The 21,141-nt window shown below is 34.2% G+C and overlaps 1 protein-coding gene across 3 annotated transcripts in view; it reads right to left on the reverse strand.

Annotated features, from left to right (window-relative positions):
- DMD (dystrophin) overlaps nt 1–21,141 on the reverse strand; it is a 2,124,682-nt gene that overhangs the window by 1,299,813 nt on the left and 803,728 nt on the right. For all 3 annotated transcript variants that reach the window (XM_060001925.1, XM_060001919.1, XM_060001920.1), the window contains 4 exons: nt 13,420–13,530; nt 12,852–13,025; nt 6,735–6,890; nt 2,915–3,085 (listed from right to left, as the gene is read on the reverse strand). In XM_060001925.1, the coding sequence (XP_059857908.1) occupies nt 2,915–3,085; nt 6,735–6,890; nt 12,852–13,025; nt 13,420–13,530 (612 nt within the window). The remainder of the gene's footprint in view (nt 1–2,914; nt 3,086–6,734; nt 6,891–12,851; nt 13,026–13,419; nt 13,531–21,141) is intronic.

The raw sequence follows: 21,141 nt of genomic DNA on the forward strand, positions 1-21,141 counted from the left end.
ATTTATCTTTTGAAATGGCAGGTGAGACTAACAGTCTGAGTCAAGTTCTCCATCTACCAAGAAAGCATTTGAAATGAGAATGTACTAAGGAGTCATGGGGTTTCACGTATGAAAGTTTAACTTTTTTTTCATTTTAAGAAAGTAGAATCATTATCATAAATGTGACTGCTTTATATCTGTAAGCCGCATGTTTTTACTATATGACTGTAATTTTTGAAAAAGCTTCAGCACCTTCCAAATGAGTTTATTAAAAATTATGTAATTAAGATGTAAATGTGTATCCTTTTCATTTGACCACTAAGGGGTCTAAAAGTATATCATTAGCAGCTTAGTGTTTCAAAAGATCGAGAAAGAGTGATAAATTATCATACAGACAAAGAAAAACGCCAGATTTCTATCCTTTTTTTCCTGTTGGATCTCAAATTAGTATTGCTCCAGAGTTTTATGGAAAATGCTTCAGATAGACTCAGTAAGCTGAGCCGTCTCCAGAGCACTCAAGCTTTCTAACATGACAAGGATTATCTAAAAACCTTGCCAAGTTCTTTATCTTATATTTTAATGAGTTTATGGTGAGGCTAAAGCAAACATATCTCCTTAGGTGACATATTCAATGACCTTATGGAGACTCTGGAATTTTGAGTTCATATGTGGCATACTTCTGTAGTTTCACCTCAGTCAGTTATAAATTGTAGTCAGAATTGTTCAAATTCCCTTCATGTATAGCTCTACTCCTTTGCGCACCATTATGTTAGCATTCCTCATTACATTTAGAAAGCTACTCTACTAATATGGGATGAATTGTGTTCCCTCAACATTCATATGATGAAGTCCTAACCCCAGTACCTCAGAATGTGACCCTATTTGCAGACAGGACATTTAAAGAGGTAATTAAGTAAAAAAAAAAAAAAAAAAAAAAGGTCATTAGGGTAGACCCTAATCCAAAATGACTGGTGTCCTTATAAGAGAAATTGGGAGACATGCATGTACAGAGGGAAGACCATCTGAAGACAGCTATTTACAAGATATGGAGAGAGTCCTCAGAAAAAAACAACCCCGCCAAAGCCTTGACCTCGGACTTCCAGCCTCCAGAACTGTGAGGAAATAAACTTCTGTTGTTTAAGCCTCTCAGTCTGTGGTATTTTGTTAGGCCGCCCTAGTAAACTAACATATCCATTAAACTGGATATGAACAACCAAATATATTGTCCCTAGCATTAAGGGAAGGGTGACAGAATGAAGCCTGGATCATTTTCATGAATCCTCTACATGTCCCATGGATGTTTTACCATATTTTATACTTTAATAGATCATAAATATTTTCTGGGCTTTTTTTAAATTTATGAGTACTTATGGTTGAAACTGCCATCAGTAGGTCATATATATAGAGAGAGATAGATCATTCAGGACTTCTCTGTCTTTATCTTAGGATGGAAAAGGAAAAGTTGATACTGCTCTGGCCAAAAGTGCTGTCTGTCCCTGAGAATGCATTCTCTTTTTCTTCATTTTAGTATAAGACCTACTCATCATTTCAGCAGGACACACTGGCTACCCAGCCAGATAGAGACCATCTTTTACCACCCTCCCTGAAGGCTAGATATGATCATGTGATTAAGATCTGGCAAATGGAATTTTGGCTTATTTCTTATAACAGCCCAGCTTGCACCTAAATACATGATTGTCATTGATCCCAACTAAATTATCACACAGAAATATGATGTTTGTTTGGGTGATAAGGGGAAATAAAAGGCCAATGTAACTTCTAATCTGTACCCTCTGTACACTCACTACTGTAATAATCTCACAATATATACGATCCTGAACTAATAACTCCAAGTAAATACCTTATCTCTAACAACAAATCTATTCTGAAAGGGAAGAAAAAGACATTTATTCCCTAATGTTTATTTGACAAAAATTGTATGTAACAAATTTTTACATCTACTTGTCATCTGAATCTACATAAAGAAAATCAGTTTTCAGTTTTGATCTCATTGTATGACTAAGTTTTTACATAATGCAATTAAAATTTCCCAAATTTGGATAATCTAGATAGGCTTCTTGAATTCAAAATAAAGCACAGATCTCTTAAACATCTAGTTAACGCAGGCACATGTTTGTTAATTTAAAAAAATGAGGGGGCAGAGTGTGCTATGATTTATTTTTTTCTAAGTGCCCAAAGGCTTGGCAAAGTTTAAGGTGAAAACATATTATTAATATCAACTATTTACTTTATATCAACACACTTTTAAGTAATGCAGTAATATATCAACTGAAAAAAAATATTAAGCTATTAGTGCCTTGACCTTGAACTGTAGAGAACAATGATGTCTGAATGGCTGTCAGAGAAACAGCAAGAATCTACCAGTTGAGGATTAAAGGAAATCCCGTGCCGTTTGGTGATGGAAACGATAGTGGTCATACAGACCCCATGAGATTTTTTCTATGACTGCGACATCAACAATCTGCTGATCTTGTGAGTCTGTCCTGCCCAACTGTCTGCAGTCTCTGCATCTTTGCCTTCCTCGTGGCTGTGGGGTCCACTCGAATAGTCTCTTAGGCAAGCTAGGGAACATAGAATCTCATCTTTGGACTGACTTTCTGACTAATGATGTATATATTTTTAAGGATTGATGTATATATTTTAAGGATGTATATATTTTTATGAATATATTTTTATTTATAACCTACCTAATTCTAAACAAGCTTTGGAGAGACACTTGCTAAAGCTTCCCACTAGCTTTATTGTATTCCTGAAATATATAGTTAAACTACTGATGAATTTTTGAGGAACGGAAGAATGAAGCACAATAATATTTATGAATCTATTATTGTTGCACACTAACAGTTCCTTGAAAAATCATATTGCTGTATGTTTCATGTATGCTAAAAATAACCTTCAGTGATATAGGTTTTACCTTTCCCCAGGCAACTTCAGAATCCAAATTACTAGGCATTCCTTCAACTGCTGATCTCTTTGTCAATTCCATATCTGTAGCTGCCAGCCATTCTGTCAAGACATTCATTTCCTTTCGCATCTTACGGGACAACTTCAAACATTTCTCCAACTGTTGCTTTCTTTCTGTTACCTGAAAAGAATGATAATAAAATGTAGTTTGGTTTACTTTTTCAATTCAAGTTTAATTTTAGCTACTTAATTGGAAATTTCATATTTTTGTCATTTTAAAATAACCTTTTGCTTACTTTTTAAAAATAATATTTTAGAAAAATTATATATTCTGAATATTAATAGTGAATAAGCACAGTCTAGGGAAGATGAGATCGTTTCTCCAAAAGATAGTGTCCTGCATCAGGTAGAAAGAAAAGCTATTATTTTCTCTAATATAAATAAAAAATAAATTATGGACAAATTTTTTTAAATAAATAGAATGATATAAATCAAACTGAAGATATGACACGTTTCTTTTAGAAACCCTTCAGTCATCTGTCAAAGAGATAGGCAAGAACATTTACAAATGAGGCTTGCCCTTACTGGTAAGGAATCAAAATGGGGAAAGAATACTATTTCTCTCCAAAGGCAAAAATATTTATAAAATACTTAGAATAGCCAATTTTATTGTCATTGCATCTTTAAAGTGTCTCACTTTTGCACAAAAACACAAATAGGTCACTTCCTCCTTAAATATACATTTATTACCCAAAGGGGGCAACAAAATTTGATACCATAACACAATTTTCACTCTCATTAATAGAGAAATCATGACTTGATCCTGTCTTCCAGTTCTCAGTGTTTAAAACTAAGACCCTCAAAGTCAAATTGTTCCAAGTTCTCACACAGAAAATGAACACATTTGTGTTTCTCCACCACTTTTCCTGATGTGCCTACATCTTGTGAGTTGGCTGGTTGAATAAAAAGCCCAGAATCTCTTATCTCTTGTTGATACACACACACACACACACACACACACGTGTATATATATATATATATATAATATATATATATATACACACACACACACACTTATATGTGTGCGTGTGTATATATATATACACACACTTATATATTCTACAAACAAAATAACAATTCAGCCATAAGCATGAAAAAAATGGCAAAGATATCTTTAAAGAATTTTACCTTCAATGAAGATAAATACCCTGAAACTTTGAGAAAAATTCCAAATACTCAACAAAATTTGTTTCTTTAACAGAGGTGTGCGTACATTAAAAAAAAATTGTTTAGTTGCTGAGGCTGCAAATTCAATTTTTTTTTTTTTAATTTACAGATTTTCCCTTCTATTCTTCCCTTCAGGGAAGTGAAAGCATCTGCATTTTGAGTGCAAGGATTTTACTTGTATGTGGGAGAAAAAATATACACCTTATGGTGTGTTCCTATGCATAGTTAGTTTTTCTATGCATTATTGGTAGAAAAAGAATTCTAGATTCAATATTTCAAAGAAATTCTATCTTCCCAGAGTTAATGCATTATTGATTTTTATTTATTCTATTTTGTTTATATCCAGATAAATAGGTTTTAATAAAACAGGAGACACTGTCATCTTAAGGAAAATTGAGTTTTACACTTTTTTTTTTTTTTGGTGGAGAAAGGATACATTTAAAATAGTGCCACCCACAGTAGAAATCATTATTTCATGAACGCTTAAAAATGTAAGTGAGGCTGACATGAGTATTGAGGCTTTGAGTATGAGCATTTGAGGCTAAAATGAATATTGCTATTTATGTATATTGTAATATAATAAGCATACAGGAACTGTAAGTATTATTATATCTCGGGTGCTAGGTGTAATATCACTCAATAAAATTAAATAGATTTAGATATAAGAAACTCTATTTTTATTCATTGAACAATTAAGCTAAGTTGGTGATATTAACCAAACTAATAAAATTGTGTTAAGAAAACTGTCAAGCTCTGAACTGAAATGCCCCCATAATTAATAAATTGAAGCCCAAGCTCCCATGTGACTGTACCTGAATATAGAGTGTTTGGAAAGTAATTAAGGTTAAATGAGGTCACAGGGTGGGACCCTAATCAGATAGGATTGTGGCCCTACTAGAAGAGGAAGAAAAAGATATCCCTCCTTCTCCCTCCATCCCTCTTATCCTCTTCTCCCCTTCCTTCCCCCACCCCTCCCACTCCCCCTCCTTCTCCACCATGTGAGAACACAGTGAGAAAGTGGCCGTCTGCAAGCCAGGAAGAGGGTCCTTACTAGACTGACACCTTGATCTTGAACTTACCAGCCTCCGGCACTGTGAGAAACAAAATGTTCTTGTTTAAGCCACCTAGTCTATGGTATTTTGTTATGGCAGCCTAAGCTGACTAATCCAAAAAAGTAATATATATTGAACTGAGGCAAGTAAAATGATTTAAATTCTGAAGACCATTAAAATAGAAGGGTTTGTATATTTATATAAAAAGAATAATACATTAAGATATCCTCTGTTTCCATAAAACAAAACCACTATTGTTGAAGATGCTTGGAAGACTTAAATATGAACAATTTTTTCTCAGAAAAGGAATACATGACTTCTGCCATTTTATAATATATTTGTACATATTCCCTTTATTGCTTATGTTTCTAAATCTTTATTTCAAAAATAAATGCCTGCCCCACATTTTTGCTGTGTTCTGTCATGCTTTTAAAGCTAATTATGATTTCTTAGTAATTGTTCATTTTGCTTTAACGATATTACTCAGTGCCAAATGGTTAAATAAACATACACTTCCAAATATACATTTTCAGGGATAAAGAGGTCTTCACATCATTGTAAGAATCATTCACTCCTTAATAATAATCAACTCAGGACACTAAGAGTCCTCTAATGTCATTTTTATTGTTTTAAACTCAAAGTGATTTATTCTACATTATGTTAAATTTACTCTTGCAAAGGCAAAGATTTCGTGCAAATTCTTCAAGGCAAAGAAAAGGCCCAGACAATAATTTATATTTGAAACAGCTAATTCTCTTTCAAAACTTTAAATTAGAAGGTTTTTAAAATATAAAAATAAATAAAGGTTTTTAAAATATAAAAATAAAGACTATCAAAGACTAATATGAATGGTGATTTTCAGATTTTCATTTGAATCTAAAACTCACTTTCTCTCTGTGATAAGTAATTTGCAATTTGTAGCTTCAAGACATAACCTTCAATCTACTTTCAGGGTGCAATGTTAGAATTCTAACTCTGCATGGCTACTTCTCAAATATGGGCAAGCATTTACATTTGTGTCTAAGATGAAGTGAAAATTTTCTCATTGATGTTGTTATATTCAATAAAGTTGGGAACCTGAGCCGTAAAAACGGACTCTCTTCTCCCCACTGGTCTCAGTAAAGCTCTTTCTATGTAGAATGTATCAACTCCACTGTACCTAAATATAAGTCGGTATATTAGTTTATAAAATTACCAGCCTTTGAGTCATCACAAGTAAATATAGACAATGAAAAGAAGGGGCAAGTTTAGAACAAATAAACCCTTTTAGAATTATCTGACGGACCAATAAAAATCTCTCTGAGCTGTACATATTTTTTAATGTAGACTGAAAAGAAGACCCTCGCTGATTAATTACTGTTTCTTAAGAAATGCAAATTGGAATTTATCTCTCTCTCTGTCTATGTATGTATCCATGTATCTATCTATCTGTAGGGAGTAAATGATTTAGCCTTCCTAAGACATTAATTATGCATAATTACTGACTCTTACTTTACAATATATAAGGGAAGTGGGAAGTAGCCAGTGCTTATGGTTTCAGCATGCACATACCTTTGCTCCCAGCTCATTATAATGCAATTTCAAAGCCGTTATTCTTTCATCAAGCTCTTTAGGGTTTTCCGTCTGCTTCTTCTGTACAATCTGACGTCCAGTTTTGATCACCATTTCCACTTCAGACTTCACTTCACTCAGACTTTTATACAAGTTCTAAGTTAAAACATAAAACAAAACAGAATAATAAGCAATAGTGTCTAGTTCATACTATTATTAATAAAAAGAAACAGGAGTAGAGATCACCTGAAATGCTATTCTATGGTTACAGTTTTAATGGAGTAGCATTTTGCAGCTGTGGTCAATACCTAGCTTTTGCATTTTCTGTTGATTTAATGCTTCTATTTGTAATTATATGTACACATAAAGACATGCATATTGTGTAGTTATACTTACCAAAGTAAGGGTACATAACACATGTATTTAATTCTTCATTCCGAGTTTATAAAGATCATTTCTAAAAGTTATATGATTTCTACTGGGTTGGTCAAAAGGTTCCTTCAGTTTTTAAAGTAAAAATGAAAGATACATTTTTCATTTTCACCAAGAACTTTATTGAACAACACATTCATTGTTTTGTTCCACTACCTTCTGCCATTTTTCAGGTAGCTTCATAATTCCATCTTCCCAAAATGTCTTATCTTTTTGAGCAAAGAACTGTTCCAGGTGGCTTTTACGGTCTTCCAGGGAACTGAAATGTTTTCTATTAAGAGAATTTTGTAAAGACTGAAATAAATGGAAATCTGAAGGTGCAATGTCTGGTGAATACAGCAGATGAATCAGAACTTCCCAGCCAAGCTGTAACAATTTGTGCCTGGTCATCAAAGAAACATGCGGTCTTGCGTTATCCTGATGGAAGATTATGCATTTTCTGTTGACTAATTCTGGACTCTTTTTGTCAAGTGCTGCTTTCAGTTGGTCTAAGTGGGAGCAGTACTTGTTGGAATTAATCATTTGGTTTTCCAGAAAAAGCTCGTAATACAGGACTCCCTTCCAATCCCACCATGTACAGAACATCACCTTCTTTGGATGAAGACCAGCCTTTGGCGTGGTTGGTGGTGGTTCATTTCGCTTGGCCCACAATCTCTTCCGTTCCACACTGTCATACAGTATCCACTTTCCATCGCCCATCACAATTTGTTTTGAAAACAGAACGTTTTCGTTACATTTAAGTAGAGAAGCGCAGGCAGAAATACAGTCAAGAAGTTTTTTTTCACTTAATTTATGTGGAACCCAAACACCAAAGCAATTCACATAATCAAGCTGGTGCAAATGATGTTCAACGCTTGATTTGGATATTGTGAGTATGTTGGTTATCTCCTGCATGGTATAACATTGATAGTTGTCAAAAACTGTCTCGATCACTATCAACATCAACTGGTCTACCCAACCCTGGAGCATCATCCAGTGAGAAATCTCCAGCATGAAACTTCGCAAACCAGTTTTTTTTTTTTAACATCTTTATTGGAGTATAATTGCTTTACAATGGTGTGTTAGTTTCTGCTTTATAACAAAGTGAATCAGCTATACATATACATATATCCCCATATCTCTTCCCTCTTGCATCTCCCTCCCTCCCACCCTCCCTATCCCACCCCTCTAGGTGGTCACAAAGCACCGAGCTGATCTCCCTGTGCTATGCGACTGCTTCCCACTAGCTATTTATTTCACGGTTGGTAGTATATATGTCCATGCCGCTCTCTCACTTTGTCACAGCTTACCCTTCCCCCTCCTCGTATCATCAAGTCCATTCTCTAGTAGGTCTGCGTCTTTATTCCTGTCTTGCCCCTAGGTTCTTCATGACCAATTGTTTTGTTTTTTAGATTCCATATATATGTGCCAGCAAATGATATTTGTTTTTCTCTTTCTGACTTACTTCACTCTGTAGGACACACTCTAGGTCTATCCACCTCACTACAAATAACTCAATTTTGTTTCTTTTTATGGCTGAGTAATATTCCATTGTATATATGTGCCACATCTTCTTTATCCATTCATCTGTTGATGGACACTTAGGTTGCTTCCATGTCCCGGCTATTGTAAATAGAGCTGAAATGAACATGGTGGTACATGACTTTTTTTGAATTATGGTTTGCTCAGGGTATATGCCCAGTAGTGGGATTGCTGGGTCATATGGTAGTTCTATTTTTAAGGAACCTCCATACTGTTCTCCATAGAGCCGTATCAATTTACATTCCCACCAACAGTGCAAGAGGGTTCCCTTTTCTCCACACCCTCTTCAGCATTTATTGTTTGTAGATTTTTTGATGATGGCCATTCTGACCGGTGTGAGATGATATCTCACTGTAGTTTTGATTTGCATTTCTCTAATGATTAATGATGTTGAGCATTCTTTCATGTGTTTGTTTGCAATCTGTATATCTTCTTTGGAGAAATGTCTATTTAGGTCCTCTGCCTATTTTTGGATTGGGTTATTTGTTTTTTTTTATATTGAGCTGCATGAGCTGCTTGTATATTTTGGAGATTAATCCTTTGTCTGCTGATTCGTTTGCAAATATTTTCTCCCATTCTGAGGGTTGTGTTTTCGTCTTGTTTATGGTTTCCTTTGCTGTGCAAAAGCTTTGACGTTTCATTAGGTCCCATTTGTTTATTTTTGTTTTTATTTCCATTTCTCTAGGAGGTGGGTCAAAAAGGATCTTGCTGTGACTTATGTCATAGAGTGTTCTGCCTATGTTTTCCTCTAAGAGTTTGATAGTGTCTGGCCTTGCATTTAGGTCTTTAATCCATTTGGAGTTTATTTTTGTGTATGGTGTTAGGGAGTGTTCTAATTTCATTCTTTTACATGTAGCTGTCCAGTTTTCCCAGCACCACTTATTGAAGAGGCTGTCTTTTCTCCTGTATATTCTGTATATTCTTGCCTCCTTTATCAAAAATAAGGTGACCATATGTGCGTGGGTTTATCTCTGGGCTTTCTATCCTGTTCCATTGATCTATCTTTCTGTTTTTGTGCCAGTACCATACTGTCTTGATTACTGTAGCTTTGTAGTATAGTCTGAAGTCAGGGAGCCTGGCAAACCACTTTTGACATGTTTGATCAGCCACAGCACTTGCTCCATACACTGAACAAATCTTTTTTTGCATTTTTACCTTTCTTGAAATAATAAAGCATAATATGCTGAAAACATTGCTTTTTTTCTCCCATCTTCAATATTAAAATGGCTACACAAAAAGTCACCAATTTTGATGTGGTTTTTTTAGATGCATGCTGATATGACAGCTGTCACAATACAATCTAACAAAATTGTTTTGAATGAAGTTAAACACAACTAAGTGTTTACAGTAAAAACCAAACAAACTTTTTGGCCAACCCAAGTTTTTAAATGTTACAATTATATAATTCTAGCTGTGAGTTTGGAATAATTCATTTACTCATTCTCCAGGTATTTGTTGAGTGCCTGCTTATACCAGACAGTATTTGAGTCACTAGAGAATCAGTGGTGGCCAAGCCAGACACGTTCAGTGTTGTTCTCATGGTGCTACGTTATAGTTGGGATAAAACATCTAAATTTCCAGACCATAATTTCAATATATATTAAATCATATATAAGGAGGGAAGGTAATTTTAAATGTTAATTAATTATACAAATTTATTTTCTTAATGGGGCTGATTAATTAACTATAGAGTGATATAAAATATTATGTAAAACTCACATGTACATCACAACTATAAAGAACACATATATTGGTTCACAGTAGTATACTGCCATAACAAATCCTCATGAAACAAATGTCATAGCTTTCCCTTGTAGTTATTTTACTTGGAAAGATATGTGCATTTGAATGTATGTATATATGCATGCATGCGTACATGTACATATGTATATGTCTATATGTATACATGCATATGTAATAGTTTACTTATACATTGCTGCATTAAGTTGTTCAGTGGTGAGTCTGAACAACAAATATTTATTTTATTGGTACTAAGAAATAAAGTTGCTAGTAGGTAATTGCTGTTATTTGGGAGTCAGGAAAGAAATTAGGTTTGTTTTTTTTCTTTTCAGTTTAAAATCAGTGTTTAAAACAAAGCATTTTGTAAATGCTAAGAAATTATCCTATTCATTAAGGCTACATACATAAATATTTCCACCTTAATTCCTTCTTTGATGATTGCCTGATGTTATTATTCCTTTATTAATAATTGTGAGTTCTTTCTGAACTTTCCATATGATTTTTTAATTCATTTACTTCTATCTTAGGAATTATAAGCATATCTGGGTATTCAGAAACATTTAAATCATTAATTATCACACTGGGACTGAATTCTTGAATTTTGGAATCAGAGATACTTCCAAATGACTTACTATTTAAATTTTTTTAAATGTCAATTATTTACCTTTATGAGGAAAGCTCACTCAAAGTACTAAATAGCCATTTACATTGTATCATTCAATAGATAAAATATTTAGCATTAAGAAAGGAAAACAGTCTTTATATTTGTCTGTGTTCATGTTTGTAAGACTTTTTTTTTTTAAGGCCGCGCCATGTAGCATATGGGATCTTAGTTCCGTGACCAGGGATAGAACCCGTGCCCCCTGCATTGGGAGCATGGAGTCTTAACCACTGAACCGCCAGGGAAGTCCCTGTAAGACTTTTTTTAATAGAACAAAAATTACTTGAAAGCAAAGGCCATGATTATAGTATATGTGAGAGAGCATCTTAAGTAATGAAAAATTACAAAAGTTGTGAAGAAAATATATCCTTATGGAAGAACGACTTGAATTGGTCCTGACATTTAAACCAGAACCAGAACCAGATTGAGTAAATACTTTGATCTGTTTCCTCTGTACTGAGTCAGGGCATAGTAACACCTGGGTGCAGGTAGGGTTTTTTTTTTTTTTTTTTTTGCAGTTCATATTAACTAGCAGACAAGTTTTATGAGGTACCATTAGAGACCTGTTCCTAGAAAAGAATGAACAGCTCTCCCTTTGTGAATATACTTAGCCATGATGATAATGTACATGGGTCATTTTGCTTTCAATTTTTTTTTAAATGTAAGATGAAATATGCTCCCATGTATTCCTAATGTTACTTATCTAATACCAGCTAATATATAAAATGATATTCAAAATTTCTTTTGGGGGTGAGAATATTTATAATAATGATGCCACTGAAATGCAGCCTGTATTATTAAGCTACGTTACTGAATAAAAATTACTCCATAATTTTTCACAAAGAAAATTTCTGTTTATAAGAATGATATTTTCCCATTCATAATGATATGATTGAAATGTACCCAAGGGTTTCTTTCTCATTTATGTTATGGAGTAGAAGCAGGAACAATACTTAAACACAAAGTACTAAATAAACTTTTTTCCCATTAATGTTAACAGCACTCAGTGTTTTTATTTTATGTGAATTTCTACCCTGATACTCCATAGTACACATACATTTATAATAATACTTATATTTACTCTAGTAGATGCCCTCATAACTCAGCTTTACATTATCAGAAGAGTCATCTGACTTGGTGAATTTTCAATAAGTGGAACAAAGAACACTGCTCTAAATCCCCGTAGTGAAGATTTACACTACAGGCTAATAGTCGGTGCCTCTTTATTCTGTCTTTGTGGTCTGGCAGAATTTCACTGCATAGCCAGCCCTGATATTTAATGGAAAGATACTAGGGTTTGGAGTAAGCATGCCTGGATTGGAATTTTGCTTTTGCCTTTCACTTGCTGTTTGTCTTTAAATTCTCTCATTTAATATGTGGCCTTGAGAATTAAAGGTGACTTGTGGTGGATCACTTAGCTTCCTTGGCACTCATTTCTAGAATTGTTTTTATTACTGTGGATACTGCCGTTGTTGCTGTTTGCAGACTAACCTATTTCTTTCCAGGATTTCCATTTAAAAATATTTTCAAAGTTCCATAAGAATTAAACAAAGGCAATTTCCTTTATATTCTGCACAGTCCTTGAAAAATTATAGACTCAAAGAAGACATTTTCAGAAGAGGTATTAAGTGGCTACTACTTCAGTAATAGTTCTTGTCTCTCAATACACCTGTGCTAATTTTTGTTCTTATACCAAATATTGTTCCTTATTCCAATAAGGAAAGTCAAGGGGTAGCTGCATATTTGCCATCTGAAATACGTACCACACAATGATTTAACTGTGACTGTACTACTTCCTGTTCAACACTCTTTGTTTCCAATGCAGGCAGGTGCATCTTCACTTCATCTAAAATCATCTTACTTTCCTGTAGACGCTGCTCAAAATTGGCTGGCTTCTGGAATAATCGAAACTTCATGGAAACATCTTGCAATTTTTTCTGTAAAGAAAAAGCACCAATTTAATTTTGCCTTCCAAACAATAACCAGTCATATTCTTGTTAACATATCTTCCTTTATTCTGGAAGATATACAAGAATAAAAATAAAAACAAACTGAAGAAACCCTTTTTTCATTTGTCCAGCACAAAGAATACATGCATTTGGGAGAAGAATTCAGTAATTGTTCTTAAAGTGATACTAAATAAACGACAATTTATTAACCTATTTTATCCTTAAAAGGTAGAATTCAAAATAGTCTGTATCATTTATATATTATTTGTAGTTTTCAACTAATGCCCTTAATTCCAATTTGCTAATAAGCAAGTTATCTAATATAGACTATATTTTAATATCCAACTAAAACAAGCTCCTTAGTTAATGGAATAATACATACCTGTGTCACTTCAATTTGGGATAGTACCCTTTGGGCAGCTTCCTTTCCCTGGTAATGTTTCTTCATTTCTTCTAAACTGATCTCATGACTTGTCAAATCAGATTGGATTTTCTGTTGGGAGAACAGCATTATAAGTCAGCATACTCTGCAAGTTACTGCCAAGAACAACTCACCTTCCAAGAAAATGGAATTTGAAACTCTCTCAAAACATTATTACAATGTAGCCTCTTTCAAAATGACAATAAATTGATTTTTTTACTTATCAAAAGTTATCAAAAATGAAATTATTTATCTCCTATTGGGCTTATTAATAAAAATAAATTATCCTTTTGAATCAGTGATAATAGCTGTTTCAGATATAATTTTCAGTAGGAAGTATCTATTTATATCTAATATGTGAAATTGATATTCTTTTACCTTTGTATTTACATTCAAAGCTGACCAAAGATGTTAGCCTTTATTTAAAAAAGGCCAACTATGGCAGCGATAAGGCATAATGAGAAAGTTGAATGTGGACAATATTCCTTAATAGTGATCTTTACTCAGAAATTCTATGCCATATTTCAGTTAAATTTCAGGGAAGCTATGTATCTAGGAAAGGGAAGCTAAATGTCTCGACTGGCCTTGCTTTTTGTCTGATATGTACTTAATAGCTTCCTGCAGAGACTGTTTTTTAAACTTTACATAAATATAAAATATTTATATATTTTCTAAAATGAGTAAGGACATTTTTGATCAAGTTGTATTTAAAAGTATGTCTGTATTTGACTTATACACTTCTGAGCCAGTTACAGGAGTGGGTCAAATCTGGTAGTGTGCAGGGACAAAAACAATAAATTCATTCAGTTATTTCTACCAGATCCAGCAAAAATTAGCTACTGGTCAAATTATTCTAATTTAAAATTCAGTCATTGTCAGATTATCGTAAATAAGAGAAGAAAATGATTAACTTACATCACTAATCATGAGAGAAATGCAAATCAAAACTACAATGAGATATCATCTCACACCAGTCAGAATGGCTATCATCAAAAAATCTAGAAACAATAAATGCTGGAGAGGGTGTGGAGAAAAGGGAACCCTCTTACACTGTTGGTGGGAATGTAAATTGATACAGCCACTGTGGAGAACAGTATGGAGGTTCCTTAAAAAGCTACAAATAGAACTACCATATGACCCAGCAATCCCACTACTGGGCATATACCCTGAGAAAACCATAATTCAAAAAGAGTCATGTACCAAAATGTTCATTGCAGCTCTATTTACAATAGCCCAGAGATGGAAACAACCTAAGTGTCCATCATCGGATGAATGGATAAAGAAGATGTGGCACATATATACAATGGAATATTACTCAGCCATAAAAAGAGATGAAATTGAGCTATTTGTAATGAGGTGGATAGACCTAGAGTCTGTCACACAGAGTGAAGTAAGTCAGAAAGAGAGAGACAAATACCGTATGCTAACACATATATATGGAATTTAAAAAAAAAAAATGTCATGAAAAACCTAGGGGTGAAACAGGAATAAAGACACAGACTTACTAGAGAATGGACTTGAGGCTATGGGGAGGGGGAAGTGTAAACGGTGACAAAGCGATAAAGAGGCATGGACATATATACACTACCAAACGTAAGGTAGATAGCTAGTGGGAAGCAGCCGCATAGCACAGGGAGATCAGCTCGGTGCTTTGTGACCGCCTGGAGGGGTGGGATAGGGAGGGTGGGAGGGAGGGAGACGCAAGCGGGAAGAGATATGGGAATATATGTATATATATAACTGATTCATTTTGTTGTGAAGCTGAAACTAACATACCATTGTAAAGCAATTATACTCCAATAAAGATGTTAAAAAAAAAAAAAAAAGATGAAGGGACAGCTAAAGGAGAGAGATATCCTGACAACTTCTGTTTCCCAGGCTGACAAAAAAAAAAAAAAAAAAAAAAAAAAAATTCAGTCATTGTCAGATTATCGTAAATAAGAGAAGAAAATGATTAACTTATACCACAGGACCCATAAAATTTCCATGCAAAACAATTTGTATAATGCATATTAATATAACCTAATTTACACCAATTGGAGTCAATTCTGGCACATATTATTAGAAAATAACATCAGTTTGCTTAGCAGTTACCACAGAGAACTACAGCCCTGAAATGAGTAATGAGAAACTCCAAGAAAATGGGTTAAGTGGTGAAGGAGTTTTTCAGAATACAAGGTTATAAATGTACAGATACACCTTAATATTATTCCTTAGCATATTGATTCTAATAATTACAAAGGCAAAGTAATTACAAATTACTTAAGTAATTAGAATTCTGGTTTAAAATAAAGAAGAGCAAAGACTCAAGCAAATCCATATATATATATATATTTTTTACTATATATAGTATCTTCAGTGGTTGAACTACGACGTTGCATAAGAAATAGTGGTATGTACCTATTCTCCAGGAACCATAGAATTTGGGGGTTAGGGATCCATGTTAGTGCATAGCATTGTTCATACACCTAGAAATACTAAGGAGTCTGAAAAAATTTAATGGGAGTATACACAGTAGAGTAATACTTACAGGAGAGTTAATAGATGTCATAGGAGAGGTGATGTTAAAGTAGACTATGAATAATTAGTAAGCATTGCTGGGGGCATCAGATGCTTTAGGAGGTTTATGATCTTAACTTCTCAGGTGGAAAAGTCTCACCCCCTCAAAATGGTGGGCCAATAACAGCCATGTCTCTGTCACATAACTCTGGCCACCCCCAAATCATGGAAAATTAGAACATAAAGAATGCCTGTGCCCAGTTATGTCCATCAGACTCTCTCGGAACTGACAGGAGAAAGTCTGGTCAAGCTCTGTGGGCGCTTGGAACTGTGTCACGTATGAGACTGTGCTTATGAAGTCTCTAGTTTGCACTGTCAGTTTAGGAAGAGCAAAGATCCATAACCAGAGAGAGAAGTAAGAAAGAGATAGTAGGAACAAAAATATTGATGGCTTTCAATAATAGGCTGAAGCAGATAGCATCTGCCAAAGATGGCTGCAACAACAGTGTCCGTACCACATACTCCTCTTACCATTCCCCCACTAAGAGGTAGAGTTTATTTCTTCACCTCTTTAAATCTAGGTCAGCCTTATGATTGCCTTGACCAGTAAAACAAAGCACAAGTAATGCTCTGCCATTTATGGGAAAAGCCCTTAACAGGCCTAGTGGCTTCCACTTCTGCCTTTTTGGAACACTCACTCTTAGGATGCCCCCTCTTGGAACCCATCTGACATGCTGTGAAAAGCCTAAGCCACATAGAGAAGCTGTGGAGAAGTGTTTCAGTGAATAGTCCCAAGTGAGCTTTCAGCTTACAGTGAGCATCAATGCTAGACATGAGGGAACCATCTTGGGCATCCAGCCTATTTGAGCTTATAAGTCACCGTAGTACCAGCCAACAAATGCCCGCAATCACATGAGAGACCCCAAGAGAAACCATCCAGCTGAGCCTTCTCAATCCACAAAACCATTAACAGAAAATGATAATTTGCTGTTACAAGTGACCAAAACACAGGTTCTAGTCTCTTCCTGAGTAAAAACGTTATTCTTGCCCTTGGTTTCCATGAGACATTCCTGTGCCCTTATGACCAGCTCCCTTCTCTCATTTTTGTTTTGGCTTTAGTTAATTCATTTTTGTTACTTGTACCTAAGTGTACTAAAGAGTACACTGGATATGCAAGGAGATGAGAGTTTTAAAAACAAAAGCATTCTTGAATGATGGAAAACAAGGTGTGGACAAGGCACTGAACCACATGAAGAGTTTGGGAGAACTGAAATAATGCATAGAGAATTAATACACATCCACAGAAGTATAACTAGAAACGTAGGTGGGGATGAGGTATTAAATAACCTCATGGCCTAAATGAAAAGTGTCTAGTTTTTTTTTAATATGAAGATAAAGTTTAAAGTTTAAAAGTGATCAGAATCACAGATAATGGTTTTACTGCTAATATTTAATCTAACTATTAAGGCAATTCATAATGAGAGAATTCTTCTATAAACTCAGTAATACTTTGATATGAATTTATATTTTATTAATCATATATAGCTACATATGTGTGTGCATTTTTTTTAAAAAAGAAGCAGCATCACTTGTACAAACAGTATTTATTTTAGTGCACTCAAACGTTAGAGGGAAATAGAAAGGGAGGGTCAGGAGAGAACCATGGAGAACAGAAAAATTTAGGGATGGGAGAAGAAGGGAAACACCAAAGAAAGATAAGGAACAGTCTAAGAGAAGAAGAGGAACAACCAGAAAAGAGAGAGGGTGCCACTGAAATCAAGTGCTGTGAGAGCTTTAAGAATGAGCGAGAGGTCAACAATGTCAATTTTGAGACAGATCCAATGAAATAAGTACTAATAAGGGCATATTAGCTGGTCAATGAGCACTGTAGCTAGGACAGAATCCGTAGATGGTAAGACCAGAAATCAGGTTTTCAAGGGCTGAAGACTGATTAAGGACAAGGAAATACCCTTATAAAACAGTTTAAATCATTTTTGAAGACTTTTGTCTCCCCACATAATGAAATGTAGGTCAGTGAGAATTGAACACGTATTAAGGCCATATGAAAGAAGCCAATGGACAAAGCATTTTTTTTAAAGCATATATGAAGATAATTGATTAGAAGAACCTTGGAGGAAATGAGAGGAAATGGAGTGAAGGGCAAAGATCAATAATCAGTGGAAAATATTGACAGGTGGAGAGGTGCCACTCTTTCAGAAGCCAAAGGTAATACATAAAGATTTTGGATGTGGAGAAGCAGAAAGTGTAATGCTTCCTACTTGATGCTCTCTGGGAATCAGAATAGTGTTAAGAGAAATCTGGATTTAAATCTCAGGGCTCTGACTTGCCACCTGGGCAAAGCACCAAATTTTTTTAAGCCTCAATTTTCTCATCTCTAAACTGATGGTGATAATGACAAGCCAGCAATGAAGCATTATCATAGTTTGTAGGCAGAGTATCTGGGAAAATGCTCATGTCTGCAGTAGACAACTATATTGGTTTTGGTAAAAAGATTAGAGGCGATAGTATATGTAAAAATACCTGCTCAAGTTGTCTGCACAAATATCTACTCATAAATTGTCAGTGTCATTATATACCATTTGTCTATAAGCATGAGCCCCTTGATATCTGCTGAGGATGAGAGAGGAGAGGATTGAGGAGGAATCAAAAGGAAAGTGATGAAAGTTGCATAGCCATTACAGAAACTGGGAAAGGAAAATGATGAGTGAAAAATTAAAAAGATATTCAGAGAGAGAAGAGGGCCCAAATTATATACCTGTAATAGTATCTGTCCACATGTTTTTAACTAATTCATCCATTTGGCACTCAAGGTATATATAGTAGAGGAAAAAATGAAATATACACCTAATTCCTTTAGCCTTTTATACTAGAGGGGTGAGAGAAGAGCACTGAAAGAAATAATCATTATTATCATCATCACCAAAATGGACATCTGTGTGACCTTATGTCCCAACAGTTCACATATATTCATTTAATTATCTAATCAAACTAAGGTAAGTATTTACCATCCTAAATTACAATTACAAATGAGATTAGAAATGTTGACTTGTCCTAGATAAAGTTAGGAAGTAGCAAATTCAATGCCCTTTAAAGAACTATACTGACTCTTAAATTATGATTTAAAAATAAAAATATCCTCCAATTGGACATTTATCAGAAAAAAACAGACATCTAATCTTATTTGCATACTAATAATACTTAGCTTATCCATTCAATTCAAGAAGGAGATTCTGCGTCTACCACCTTATTCCACACAGTGAGAACAAACCATTGACCCTATTCTTAAAAAAATATCTGTTCTAGGGAAACGGAACATAGAGATACAAGTAAATTACAAAGCAGAAATGCATGCAATATAATGGAAAAATCATGCTATGTCATACAAGAGAAGAGAAATATTTATTTCTACTATAGAATCTGGTAAAAGTTTAAGAAATTGGCGTAATTTAAGTTCCATATGGCTGATAAGGGGGTTTTAGAGGGGTAGATAAGATAATAAGAAAATGGGAATTCATTCCAGGTGTGGGAACCACACTAGAAAAGACTGAATTTGGAGTGTGCAGAGTGTGAGTACTTACTTTCACGGAAGTAGAACTGGATTTGGGTAGAGTAAAACTTACTATCTAGAGGAGGAATTAATGAAAAGCTACTGAACCTTAAGTTTCAGGGCTGGTCACTTGCAAAAAGAATTCTTCTATAACTGTATTTAATTTTCTATTTGTAATTTGTATAGTTTTTTTTTTCTTAAAGATTGCCCCCTCAGAGCTGCCTGCAGTAGCATAGCATTACAAAAGAAAACCAAAATAACTTAAGTGATCATTGAAACACAGGTCTTCTGATGACTAATTCCACATTTTTCCAGATGAGCCATACTGTTGTCATGACTTATAAACAATAGGAACAACAATAACTTACAAAAACACATGACCAAAAACTTAACTTTTATCTGTCACAAGGGGATGTGAAGGACCATGTAACATGTGAAGGGAAAGTTTGGCAATTTGGAAGTTTCAATGCAAAGAATTACATGGACTTTGAAATGTTCATATTTATATCAAGCAGTTACATAAACTGTTGAGAGGATGAATTTCTATACTCTTAGAAAGGTCACCACTACTAAAATTATTAAAACTGAAAAAACTGATGGTTGAACATCATATAAAACTTAGATTTTATCATAATTTATAGGCAGCATTTCTAGAAAAATTATCATATCTGTAGTATGATTCCAATAGGATTAGAGATCAAAATTTCCTTATAAATTGAGTATATTATGTATGAAAGGAGCACAGGGGCTAAATATATTTTGTAAATTAAGGATAACCATGTGTCCGTGCTACAGAACTTCTCAGAATATTTTATATATTAATATGCATTAATATTCAAGAGGGATACAGTTCTTTGCTCAAATTATCCTTTTGCTTTTCTTTGGCAGAGTATATCACACAAGTAGATTTGGGAAGAACTATCTCATGTACTTAATGTATATATTTAGTGATAAGAATTTAATTCATTATTAAGATAAGATGGACATCTATTTCCAATTGATTCTACTTTGGGAAGGCTGTATAACATGCATCACACTTATACTTAGCTAGCACATTTAAAAACTGATTCCACAATTCTTACTTTCAAGTGATAATTCATCTTTAGTTTGTACTTAGGATATCTTTTACCACCTACTTTATTTAAGGTCATCAGATTATCATTCTGGAACTACATAATTTAAAAATCCTTATCACTTTAGGGCAGGCTTATTGTGAAATAGATAAGTGATTTGTTTAAATAACAGTATTATGGAAAATTACAGGTAAAATGGACAATCTCCCATTTACAAATTCCTCTTAAAAAAAAAGATGAATATTACATCGTCTTTCCTGATACTATAATCAGACAATGAAAAAAATAACATTTAAAAAACTTTTTAATGTAGAAGAAAACACTGGGATTGGAAGATTTCATCCAAAGGATAATGATTTCCATAGTTGGCTACCGGATTTCTAAGGTCTGCTAAAGATCTAAAGACTGTACTACTTGAGTTCTATATTCACCTAAAATATACATCTACTAGCATACGGATGATAAGTGTTTGAAGAAAATAAACAACTGATCTTGTGAAACTGTCAGCTTCATATAAAATCAGTAATTTGTAAAAGAAACAAA

This window comes from Delphinus delphis, chromosome X (assembly GCF_949987515.2).
Source record: "Delphinus delphis chromosome X, mDelDel1.2, whole genome shotgun sequence".
Taxonomy (NCBI): Eukaryota; Metazoa; Chordata; class Mammalia; order Artiodactyla; family Delphinidae; genus Delphinus; species Delphinus delphis.